General features: G+C 38.5%; 2 protein-coding genes across 2 annotated transcripts; one reads left to right on the forward strand and one right to left on the reverse strand.

Moving 5' to 3' along the window:
- Positions 1 to 1,899: 1,899 nt before the first annotated feature.
- Positions 1,900 to 5,824, reverse strand: rhov (ras homolog family member V). The gene is made up of 3 exons (XM_066677185.1): positions 5,464 to 5,824; positions 4,207 to 4,265; positions 1,900 to 3,656 (listed from the first exon to the last, which is right to left on the reverse strand). The coding sequence occupies exons 1-3, from the start codon at positions 5,660 to 5,662 to the stop codon at positions 3,210 to 3,212; spliced, it is 705 nt and encodes a 234-aa protein (XP_066533282.1). The 5' UTR covers positions 5,663 to 5,824; the 3' UTR covers positions 1,900 to 3,209.
- An 847-nt stretch (positions 5,825 to 6,671) lies between these two features.
- vps18 (VPS18 core subunit of CORVET and HOPS complexes) lies at positions 6,672 to 12,233 on the forward strand. Its single transcript, XM_066677488.1, has 5 exons — positions 6,672 to 7,146; positions 8,285 to 8,426; positions 8,670 to 8,761; positions 9,161 to 11,034; positions 11,125 to 12,233. Exons 1-5 carry the CDS (start codon positions 7,044 to 7,046, stop codon positions 11,851 to 11,853), a joined length of 2,940 nt encoding a protein of 979 aa, XP_066533585.1. The 5' UTR covers positions 6,672 to 7,043; the 3' UTR covers positions 11,854 to 12,233.

Consider the following 12,233-nt stretch of genomic DNA (forward strand, 5'->3'; position numbering starts at 1 on the left):
CTTCAACAAATTTTACCCAGACCAGGATTAGAATTTTAAATACTTCACACATTTCTTAAATGACTGAAATGTTGTTTTTTTTAACCATAATATATTTGATGAAAGGGCGGCACGGTGGCGCAGCAGGTAGTGTCGCAGTCACACAGCTCCAGGGGCCTGGAGGTTGTGGGTTCGATTCCCGCTCCGGGTGACTGTCTGTGAGGAGTTGGTGTGTTCTCCCCGTGTCCGCGTGGGTTTCCTCCGGGTGCTCCGGTTTCCTCCCACAGTCCAAAAACACACGTTGCAGGTGGATTGGCGACTCGAAAGTGTCCGTGTGAGTGAATGTGTGTGTGTGTGTGTGTGTTGCCCTGTGAAGGACTGGCGTCCCCTCCAGGGTGTATTCCCGCCTTGCGCCCGATGATTCCAGGTAGGCTCTGGACCCCCCGCGACCCTAAATTGGATGAGCGGTTACAGATAATGGATGGATGGATATTTGATGAAAACTAATCTTAGCTATTTAGATTATTTATCAACAGAACCAATAGTTTAGCACACTTTAAAATTCAAATATTGCTACTCTTTCACTCCATGAGTCACCGTTCAAAAGCAGGAGGATGGTGCCACAGATACTGTGCCATTTGGTGCTGGGTAAGGAGACAGGCTGACTACAGCTCGTGTCATCGAAGAGACAATGACTCATGAGAACATTAGCTGTAAAATCACAAAGACATTGTGACACTAATCTGACAGACTTTATTATTCTGACAAAGTTGTGTGAAGATTTTGGAATGAGAACTATACTCAGAATATCAAGGTGCAGGAAAAGTCAGGTCACTGGGCAGTCTGGGATTCTTTCTTCTATTCTGGGAGTCTTCTGCTATTCTAGCAGTCTGGGATAATTTTCCAATTGTTAAATCACAAGTATATAATTGGTATAAATGTTTTTACACTGTTTTCTTTGCTCACAAATATTTAGTCAGCCAATACGTGTAACACTAGAACTATGAGGCCAAGGTACCTTTTACCCTCCATTAGCATCAGGCTAACTGACAAAACAAAAGCTAACAAAAGCGTTGGTACTTACCTCAGACAGTGCTGAATTATTAAACAATCAGAAGTAATTTTACATATGTGGTTTGCAACATTGTATGACAGTTTTCTGTTTAAATTGAAAGCAGTACAGATGCAAATGGATTCAACTTGCATTTCCTGTTGTTTTTAATTATGTTAATCCACTTAGCTCCAGAAAAGTTATAAATTTTAACATGTCATTAAGCATGTCTTTGCAGATGGACTATATATTTGCAGTAAGCAGTAATTCAACTGATTTTCTAAATTAGATTATTTCCTGTCAATTCTAAAAATTTTCACACATTTTGGGAGCAAGCTCTTCATTGTTCAATTTCTGAACTAAACTCTCTTACACATTATTTAAGCTTTGTATAACACAGTTTCTCTCAATTCTCAGTTGTGCCCGTCCTGCAGAGTTCCACAACTATGACACATTTGCAGCAAGAATTAAGAACCTGACTACTTGTATCTTGTGTATGTATTCCAAACCCTGCAGTGTTATTCACTATTACTCCAAATATTTAGGTTACCAAAATACTTTATAGCTGCCATCAATATCCATGTTCATGTCATTAGCCATTATTTCAAAATTTTAGGGGTTTCTGGGCATATATTACTTTATTTTGTATTCTCTTGTTGTCTGCTAAATTAATTTGTAAAAAACGAGAACCACTTTATATAAAACAGTATCACATAGTACACTAAGGTGTAGTAATTGTAGAAGCTTTCTGAGTAAAACATAAATACGTAATGGTGGTACCTTGTTCTTAACTATTTATCATGATCCTGGACTAGTCCTGAAAAACCTAAAGCCACCATAAAAAAAAAAAACTACGTGAAAATTCCTTTTTTTAAAATTTTATTTTATCATCACATCATGAAGAAAACACTGCTTTAGTATTCATAATGTTATATTTTTTCCATATGGCTTTGAATCAGAAAAAAAAGACCTGTTTAAAAAATAAACAGCACTCAAAGTCTTCCACAAGAAGAATAAACAGGTAGTGTTTTAGTAAAAACAGCACTATTTTACTCTGTGTACACAGTGTTATCAATGAATCCAAGATAAAAGCCTTCAATCAACATAAACAAACCATGACTCCAAATGATTGTGGGTCTACCTAATGTTTAAAGCCATCATTGTAGACTTTTACAGATGCTTAAATAAAAGAAGAGGTGAGTGAAAATGTTTGACTGAGAGGGGAAAGAGAATACTAGGATACTGATCAACAAGCTTTAGAAATGTCCTGATAGGGAGGGCTCAAAATAAACCTCATTGGGTAATAATAATTTGCGAGACAATGGCTCGCCAAGAAATGTCAGTTGTCTGAATAAACTGAATGCTGTAGTCGCGAATTTGTCTCTTTAAGTGTTCAAAAGGAAGAGATCAAGCATACAAGTCACACTGTAGTTTAAGCCTGAGCTGTTGCATTTGAAAAGACCTGTCTGACAAGTTAGCACCCAAGACAAAAACAGAGAATGGACAACCATTCCCCCGCGAGCTTCTCACAGACACCTACATGCGGGAAGCTATGCACAGCTTTGAATGGGCACCCATGCAGATAATGCAAATTCAGAGCTTTTACGTGTGGTGGGTTTGCTTTCATACAGTCATTCAAGTTAAAATGTTGAATCCAAGGGAGCAGCTGATATTTTCTGGGTGTAAATTATGTAGAATAATCATTTAACAGGAACAGTCTCCCCAATCAGGCATATCGACATGTATTTAATTAGATTAGGTCCAATTTTAACAATTGCTAATCACCTCTTTGTATGCAAACGTTCTCTTGTTCTGTGAATCACCCTGACAAATTCAGATTGGTGAAAACATATTTAACAGTAATTTTCTATTAAATATAGGAATATGTATATCCTGTATCTACTTCTCTGGTTTTTGGATGGACTTACGTGGTCTTTTTTTTACATATTTCCCTGTGCTATGAGTGTGGATGTGCAACCAATGTGTAATGGAATGCGTCAGGGATTGCAGCAGAGTGAGATGTTCTTCAATCCAAAAAGTTGAGATCATCACACATCTAAGACAAAAGTAAAGTCACTCTCCCCAAGAAGATCCACACAATTCAACTGACAGTGCATTTCAGAAGTCCAAAATAAATTAAAAAAACTGCATAAAACATTGTGTCTTTTGACCCATAGGGTCAGATGAAACAGAAGAACTTTTTCCAGCTGCACTTGGAAAAGGCTTTGGCGCGTCTGTCCGACAGTCTCATCTTTTTAGCTTTCCTGGCTTTGTGTTTGATAGCTGCAAAAATGGCGGCGTCAAATGCCTCCTTCAAGTTCTTCTGTGTCAAAGCTGAACACTCCACGTACTCTGAGGCTCTGATCTTCTCAGCCACACTTCGAGCTCTAGAGCTGGGTACAGGCTTCACCTTGCAACGGTCCAGATTTATAAGAACGTTAACATCCAGCAGCAAGTCTGACTGAGTCCCCACTAAGATTATAGGAGAGTTTGGATTGCAGGAGCGAATCTCTGGAACCCATTTCTTGGTAATGTTCTGAAAGGACGTGGGGTTGACCACACTGAAGCACAGGAGAAACACATCTGTGTGGGCATAAGACAGTGAGCGGAAGCCATCAAACTCCTCCTGAAATGCCAAAGATACACTGATAAGGACAAACTACAAGCAGCATGAAGGAAACAAACTTTTTATATTCATAAACCTTCATAAAGGCCTCACTCTACAAAAACCCTCCCTGACGTGGATTAAGTTTGACTAAGTTTGCAGGCAGTGGTAAAACTCTGTATGAAATTAAATTTTTGTTCAGGATCAGGTTTAGTCTGATCTGGGAAATTGGCCCTTTGTCGTTTATGCAAATAGTACTTAAGTACTAAATGAACAATTTACATATTACAATTTCAGCCTAAAGCACTCATATTTTAGCAAGATTTACACTTTAAGAATTTCACATTGAAATTGATATCAAGTGTATCACAACACTTCAGCAAAAAAACACAAACCAAATCTTTATTGGATGTAACATTAAATTCATTCATTTTTACAACTTCATTAAAAAGGCCTTGCTATAAACTCTTTTGGCAGTTTGTAATTTTCTATCTTCTATTATTTGATTACTTTTCAATTCACAGACTCAATAATTTAGCAAACTTTTCAACTGTCAGTGCAGAACACATACCTGTCCAGCTGTGTCCATCAACTGAATCCGTACAGGGGTTCCATCTACTTGCACTTGTCCTGTATCAATAAAGACAAATATGATTATATATTGTTGTATACACAAGTTTGTACACTGCTGTTTTGTTGATTTCGCAGATAAGTGAACACAACATACACAGGAACACTCTTAAATATGGCATTTAAATAGGCCAGTTTAACTGTCTGTTAAAACATCAAATATTTTTACATTTTACACTTTCTACACTTTTTCGTGCTACATGTAAATGACAATTATTATATTAACTGTTAATTGGATGAACTAAAATCACAAATCTGAAAGTCTAGAGATGGTTTAAATTTATTATTTAACAACCATTAAATATGCTGAAAAACGTCATATAAAAATGCTTGATTTTTCATCACACATATTATGGTTTAATAAAGACAACCTTTCAGTCATTCAAAATTTGTTTAAGTGTTGAACCCAAGCATTATGATTATCTGAACATTCGTGGCTAAAGGTATTAGATGTGGCCAGTGTGTATACAAATCTCAGGTCAAGTTTAGTAAATGTATTTAACACTCATAATATTTTTTGATTTCTTGGAATGAATATTTTACTACTGAAATGTTTAAACCAATTAACTTTCTGGTCAACCCTCCTCTGTGGCCTAATCTATGGAACATTAGTAACTGCCCAGGCTTTTAAAAGGATCATAAATAAAACATTAAAGCCTAAGGAGTGATTTATACAATGGGGATGTTATGTAAGCATTATATTGGCACCAATATTAATGTCCTATGATATGTAGGTATATGTTTATGCTTATCAAACCACCCATTATATTTATTTTTATAGAATTTGGTAGCTCTGTCTAACAGATGGGGGCTAAAGTAGTGTTAGGAGTCTTGCCCAAAGAATGACCTTGTTACCTGAGCAGGGACTTGAACACAAGTCCAGCACCGAGGGCATGATATAACTGAAGCCAACCACCAGTTTATAATGTATATCAAATGTCCAATAATATTATTATTTCTGCTGTCATATATATCATTTTATTGTCGTTGTTAAATTGGATGTTTATGTAACATGTGTATATTAATTAGACTAATTATTCTGGCTGTTACTGTCACTGACTTAGTAACTGTTAGTAGTTCATAAAAAAAAAAAAACGTTCAGCTTTAGACTCTATAGGCTTTCAACAGGTATCTGACACAGAGAAACTGGGAATTATTATGTGAATTTGTCCCGAAGAGCAGGAAAGCCTGGTTTTACCTGAGAAGACGTCAAAAGCCGTCTGTTTGTAGTCTGAGGGGTATCCGTTGGTGGTATAGCTGACGATCATACTGGTCTTCCCGACAGCTCCGTCCCCCACCAGCATACAGCTGACCCCGGGCTCCAGCGCATCGTCCTCCTCCAAACACACCGAGGGCACTCTCGACTCGTGGCACAAATAATCCATTTGCGGTGGCATGTCCAGACACTAAAAGCTCAAAACCCCTTTCCAGGAAACTGTCCGAGACTCTGAGGTGTGTCCCCGGTCCTGGGAGCGATTCACATAGAGTTTAAACAACGCCTCGATCAACTTTCAAACACTGTCACTCCTTCACCACTAACCTCCACACCACAGTCTGCCTCTCAGGTCTCCACTCAGCCTGTTTGAACGGGGGCTCATTAACATAACCACGCCCCGCCCCGCCCCGCCAGAAGTAAACACAGCGTGCAAAATGTGACGTATATGAGACACGACAATAATAACTGAAAAAAAAGCTTTTTAAAATTATGATCCGTAGATATAGACAATAATGTATACAGGTTTTTTTTTTTTATTAATGATTATTTCTTACAGTTCAATACATTCATTAAGAAATCTACACAAATGGACTTTTGTAAAAAAAAAAAAAATAAAAATGGATCTTTATAACAGGAATACTGACAAGACCAGCACCCCGTGAAAGCCCGGCACCTTCTATAACGCAGTCAATAATTACACGTATGATATTATTATTACATTTCTCTCTCAAGAGAGAGATATTTATAAATGTAAAATACAGCTAATCAAATGTATAGGAAGCTATATGTTTAAGAGTTTTGCAGTAATGTGTAATGCTTGCTGTATTTTTATACTGCCTTGACATCAGTGTAAAATGTAGATATGACTGTTCTATAAGAAAGGGTTTGTATTTAATGGGAACCTCACTGGAAAGCAAAATAGTTAAAAGTTAAGGTAACTAAATAACACCCTCTTGTGGACGGACAAAACGCTTGCGATCTATGGCTCGATTTAAAATGGATCCTTTTATCCCACGAAGTGCTCAATAAACGTCAGAAAACCAAGGTGCCAGCACCCAAACAATGCGCCAAATATTAAATAAATAGTCATAGGAATAGTCACGTGCATGAAATATTACAGTTTTCTATTGTATGATCCCTTAAATAAAGCCATATAGTGTTCATTCGTAGGGAACTACGGGCAATTTGAGACTGAACCCACAGTTCACTCAGTCACATGATATTACTCACCTGACACGGGCGCTTCCCACTGCGTTATACGGGCGCTCCAAGATAAAGGAGTTTCGTTTGTTATTTATAGATTTTATTTAGCACGCTGTAGTCGTTTACTCGCTCTCTTGTAAACTTAATGTGACTTTATGTCGGTGCGAGTCGCTGAAAGTAGTCAAATACCGCAGTAAATTCGCCGTTTCACAAGGTGGTTTCTTAGTGCTGGCTAATACCGTGACGGTTGACGGTTAGCTCGGTGTTTTCATTTAAACAATGGAGCTGCAAATAGAGGACCTTCATTATTTCTGTTATTAAGACGCACATTCTGCACAGACTTTACTAGGAGATATAAAATGGCGTCTATTCTCGACGAATATGAGGATTCACAGATAATCCGTCATCCTGTCCAGTCGACCCGAGTGTCCGCCGCTAACATGATCGGCATCACTCACTCAGGTACATTATCAGCACAAAGTTCAGTCTTTAACTCGGCAGTTGCACCTTCCTCGAAGCGGGAATATCTCCAGAGAGACTAGCCAGATAAAACCACGTAGATGAATGTTGTATAGGATACATTTCACCCTCTTTTCTCTGTGTTAGAGCAGCTTCCGTCATGCAGGCCAATAGCTGCCAGTATGGAGGGCATTTGTACCAAATACAGTGGATATTATCCATTTCTCTTAACAGCATAAAATGTTGTATATGCCTTGTATGTTGGTGCTTAATGTTTTGTATTTTTATTGTATGATTTTAACTTCATTGTGTGGCTAATGTCTATAGATAGATAGCACTAAATTACATGCATCCAATCCATATACATCCATCAGTTAAGGCATACAGAAATCCACCCAAAGGTTCATCCATACATCTTATGAACACGTATATCTTAAAATTTAATGTCAAATGTGTCCAGTAGGAAAAGATGGAAAATCCTCTTCTACAGTCCTCAGGCCTGCGCTTCAGTTATATAGCTGTCGGCTAACTCCTGCTTTGTGGCACAGACCCTACGAGCTTTATTATGATACTAGAAATTTGACTTCAGTACCAAAGTAAAGTAGTCATATAGGCTGTAAAGGACCTTGGGGAAATTATTCAGCCATTATGCTGTCAAAATCTTGAGAAATAGCCTAATATAAATTTTGACTAACGTATCTTTTTAAATACAATCAAGCATTTCATAATAATGAGAACACTTTTATATTTATATATTCAAGCATATCTTTATGATTAAGATCTTCTATTAAAACTCACTATGTCAGTATTGGGAAAGGAAGGTTTTTGAAACTGGCTTCCATTTGATGTAATAGCAGAAATATTTTACTGAACTGACTACAGATCAGTTGATGTATTTTTTTTCCTTGTGATGTTCTGCTTGCTTTACCTTAAATACTGGCATTATAAACAGATAACCTCTGTAAACTCTGTGCTTACTGTCTACAGTGTACTCTTTCCCCAATCCAAAAGCAGTCCAGTTTGATATTCTCCTTGTGACTTGAAAGTTAATGAGTGAGAGACAAACTGCTGGTGAAATGTGGGAAAGTGGAATCACATCTGTAGAAAATGATAAAAGTTAATCTCTTTATATGTCTTGTAGGTTTTGTGAATGTGCGGTTGGAGGAAGAAAAGCCTATATTCAACAAGCAACGGATTGATTTCTCACCCCCTGAAAAGATAAACCACTTTGCTGTATGCAACAACCAGTTATGCATGAGTCTTGGGAAGGACACTTTATTGAGGTAAAAGGAGACTTACATTAACATACATAGACATTGGTGCTATTAGCCCATTGATGTCTCCTGAGATTAATAGTGCTTAAAGGGATGGCTATTACAGCTATTACACTAACTGTGATTAGATTGTATGCGTAGCTTTTATTATTAAACTCTTAGTGTAACAATTCTATGCAATCTGAGTTGTAGAGTGTATTTCAGGGTAGCAAATAACTTACAGGTCTGAAAAACGTGTCTTTTATATTTTAGGATTGATCTTGGAAAACCAGATCAGCCAAACCAGATTGAACTGGGAAGGAAGGATGACAGTAAAGTACACAAATTATTTTTGGACCCAACAGGTGATTATGTCACATATTTAATGGAGAATATAAGATTTTGTGTAGATTAATTTTTACTTGTATAACATAAGAATCAAGTTGGTTAATTGATATTTTGGTATGTACTGCATTGTTTAATTTAATTTATATTTCTTGTTAGCAGAGAATGAGATTGAGAGTTACATATTTATTAATGTTTTCTCATTTAAAGTTGTGTAGGGACTTATGAAAACAATCTAAAAAACACCAAAATTACAAATTGAAATTACACCAAAGCATTAATTTGTAATCTGCACAAAGTACACAGTACTGTATAAAGTATATAGCCACCAAGGTCATGATGTTGTGTCTGTTTGAAGATTAATTATACATTATTACTGAGTCCACCATAAGGATAAAATGAATGTGTCTGTGTTACAGGATCTCACTTGGTGATTAGTCTGACCACCAACGAGTGTGTCTACTTGAACAGAAACACCCAAAAAGTTCGCAGTCTCTCTCGGTGGAGGGGTCACCTAATAGAGAGTGTGGGCTGGAACAAACTATTTGGCACTGAGACTAACACAGGCCCAATTCTGGTTGGAACCAGCCAAGGCATAATTTTTGAAGCAGAGATCTCTGCTTCAGAAGGTACTCTGTTTAACACTAACCCAGACCAATACTTCAGGCAGGTTCATTCCTTGGAGGAGGATGGAAAACCAGCACCGGTCTGTTGCCTTGAGGTGGAACGTGGAATAGACTCAAAATACTTTATCATTACCACAACTCGCAAGCGTCTTTTCCAGTTTGTAGGCAAGTTGGCAGAAGGTTCTGAGCAACAAGGCTTCAGCTCTATCTTTGCTCAGAACCAAGACCTCCTACCAAGCTTTCAGGAGTTTCCTGTTAATATGGGCTACAGTGAGATTGCTTTCTATACTTCAAAGCTCCGATCATGTCCCAAGTCATTTGCCTGGATGATGGGCAATGGGGTTTTGTATGGCCAGTTGGACTGTGTAAGGCCTGACTCTCTTCTCAGTGATATGCGTGTGTGGGAATACACACCAGATATTGATTTCAGCTTTAACAAACCTATCTCCATCGTGCTTACCCAGTTTCACTTCCTTCTTCTGCTTCCTGACCGCGTTAAGGCAATTTGTACTTTGAACGGGCAAGTAGTCTATGAAGATGTGTTCCCAGATAAGTTTTGCCCACTCAAAAAAATGATCAAAGATACTGTTGGTGGTCTGGTTTGGATCTACACAGAGAAAGCTGTCTTTCGCTATCATATTCAGAGGGAATCCAGAGATGTTTGGCAAATGTACATGAACATGAACAAGTTTGACCTGGCCAAGGAGTATTGCAGGGATCGACCAGAGTGCATGGATATGGTATTGGCCAAGGAAGCGGAGCACTGCTTCCAGAACAAGCGTTATCTCGAAAGTGCTAAGTGTTACGCTCTCACTCAAAAGTACTTTGAGGAGATTGCCTTGAAGTTTATTGAAGCCAAGCAGGAGGAGGCCCTAAAGGAATTTCTGCTTAAGAAGTTGAGTAACCTTAAATCTAGTGAAAAGACCCAGATCACTCTCTTGGTCACCTGGTTAACTGAGCTGTATCTGAATCGGCTTGGACAAATGGAGGAGGCAGATGGTAGTAAGAAAGACCAATTTCAGGAAACCCGGGAGGAGTTCCATGAGTTTCTCTGCAACTCCAAGTATAAGGAATTCTTTTACAACAACCGCAGCACCATCTATGATCTCTTGGCAAGCCATGGCAATGTGGATGACATGGTGTATTTCTCTGTAATAATGCAGGACTATGAGAGGGTCATCTCTCACTATTGCCAGCACGATGATTACAGTGCAGCCCTAGAGGTTCTGTCCAAACACTGTGATGAAAAACTTTACTACAAGTTCTCACCAGTTCTCATGCAGCACATTCCTAAAAAGGTTGTAGATGCATGGATTGTAATGGGAAAACGACTGGATCCTAAGAAACTTATCCCAGCTCTGGTGAACTACAGTCAGATAGGCAGCACCCAACAGATAAACGAGACAATCCGTTACATGGAGTTCTGTGTCTATGAACTGAAAGTGAAAGAGGAGGCCATCCACAATTACTTGCTATCCCTTTATGCCAAATACAAGCCAGATTCCCTGCTGTGGTATCTTGAACAAGCAGGCACCCATGCTTCAGAAATCAACTATGACCTGAAATATGCCTTACGCCTATGTGCTGAACATGGTTATCTCCAAGCATGTGTCTTGGTTTACAAGATAATGGAGCTCTATGAAGAAGCTGTGGACCTAGCCTTACAGGTATGTCTGAAATTATTTCTTTTACATGCAAGTTAAATTAAATATTTTTAAAAGGAATCTGCTCATTATCTGTTTTATTATCTTGTTAAGGTTGATGTTGAATCGGCCAAGTTATGTGCTGACCTCCCAGAAGATGATGAGGAGCTGAGGAAAAAGCTGTGGCTAAAGATTGCACGTCATGTGGTTCAGGAGGAGAAAGACGTGAAGAAAGCCATGAATTGTTTGTCTAGTTGCAACCTGCTGAAGATTGAAGACATCTTGCCATTCTTTCCAGACTTTGTCACAATCGACCACTTCAAGGAGGCCATTTGCAGCTCTTTAGAAGAGTATAATCAGCACATTGAGGAACTCAAACAAGAGATGGAGGAGGCCACCGAGAGTGCCAAGCGCATACGTGAAGACATCCAGGAAATGAGAAACAAATATGGAGTGGTGGAATCTCAAGAGAAATGTGCTACCTGTGACTTTCCCTTACTTAACAGGCCCTTCTATCTCTTCCTTTGTGGACACATGTTCCACTATGACTGTCTCTTTCAGGAAGTCACTCCTCATTTTACAGCCTATAAGCAAAGTAAACTGGATGAACTTCAGAAAAAGCTTGCTGCAACTACACAAACCACAAAGTCCCGTCACAGGCCAAAAGAAGAGGACACTGTCAGCCTAGGAAAAGGCATGGGTAGCAGAGAGCAGATCAAATCAGATATTGATGATATTATTGCTTCAGAGTGTGCATATTGTGGTGAGCTGATGATTAAATCGATCGACAAGCCTTTTATTGATCCACAGAAATTTGAGGAAGAAATGTCTAGCTGGCAGTAAAGCTAAGACTTCAGGACATTAACAAAACCACTCACTGGTCTATAATCAAGGATAACTCTGCTACAGTGTAATAGCTCCAAGTTGAAGCCTCTAGCATAGCGCTTGTAAAACAGCGGTATGAGCATTCATCTCTTCGACAAGTTAACCATGCATCGCAATTTCAGTGCTTAACTGTTTATGTATGTGTTGCTAAATGGATGAACGAATGAATGTCTGTCAGTATTCCTGAATGCGATGCATTTATCAACTCACCAAGCACAATACATTTGAACTAACTTGAAGACTGTACAGTTATCCACTACAGTAACTGGATGTATGCTGTGTGCATGATGGCTCATTATGTATGGAGGATCTCTTAACAAATAAACTGTACAGCATTG

This window comes from Hoplias malabaricus, chromosome 7 (assembly GCF_029633855.1).
Source record: "Hoplias malabaricus isolate fHopMal1 chromosome 7, fHopMal1.hap1, whole genome shotgun sequence".
Taxonomy (NCBI): Eukaryota; Metazoa; Chordata; class Actinopteri; order Characiformes; family Erythrinidae; genus Hoplias; species Hoplias malabaricus.

Bases quoted from the DNA above. Each gene is read 5' to 3' on its own strand.
- rhov (XM_066677185.1), bottom strand. From the start codon at position 5,662: ATGCCACCGCAAATGGATTATTTGTGCCACGAGTCGAGAGTGCCCTCG. The intron at 4,266-5,463 runs GTAAAACCAGGC...TTATTGATACAG, and splicing joins GGCTTTTGACGTCTTCTCAG to GACAAGTGCAAGTAGATGGA. The intron at 3,657-4,206 runs GTATGTGTTCTG...TTGGCATTTCAG, and splicing joins TGATGGACACAGCTGGACAG to GAGGAGTTTGATGGCTTCCG.
- vps18 (XM_066677488.1), top strand. From the start codon at position 7,044: ATGGCGTCTATTCTCGACGAATATGAGGATTCACAGATAATCCGTCAT. The intron at 7,147-8,284 runs GTACATTATCAG...TATGTCTTGTAG, and splicing joins GATCGGCATCACTCACTCAG to GTTTTGTGAATGTGCGGTTG. The intron at 8,762-9,160 runs GTGATTATGTCA...TCTGTGTTACAG, and splicing joins ATTATTTTTGGACCCAACAG to GATCTCACTTGGTGATTAGT.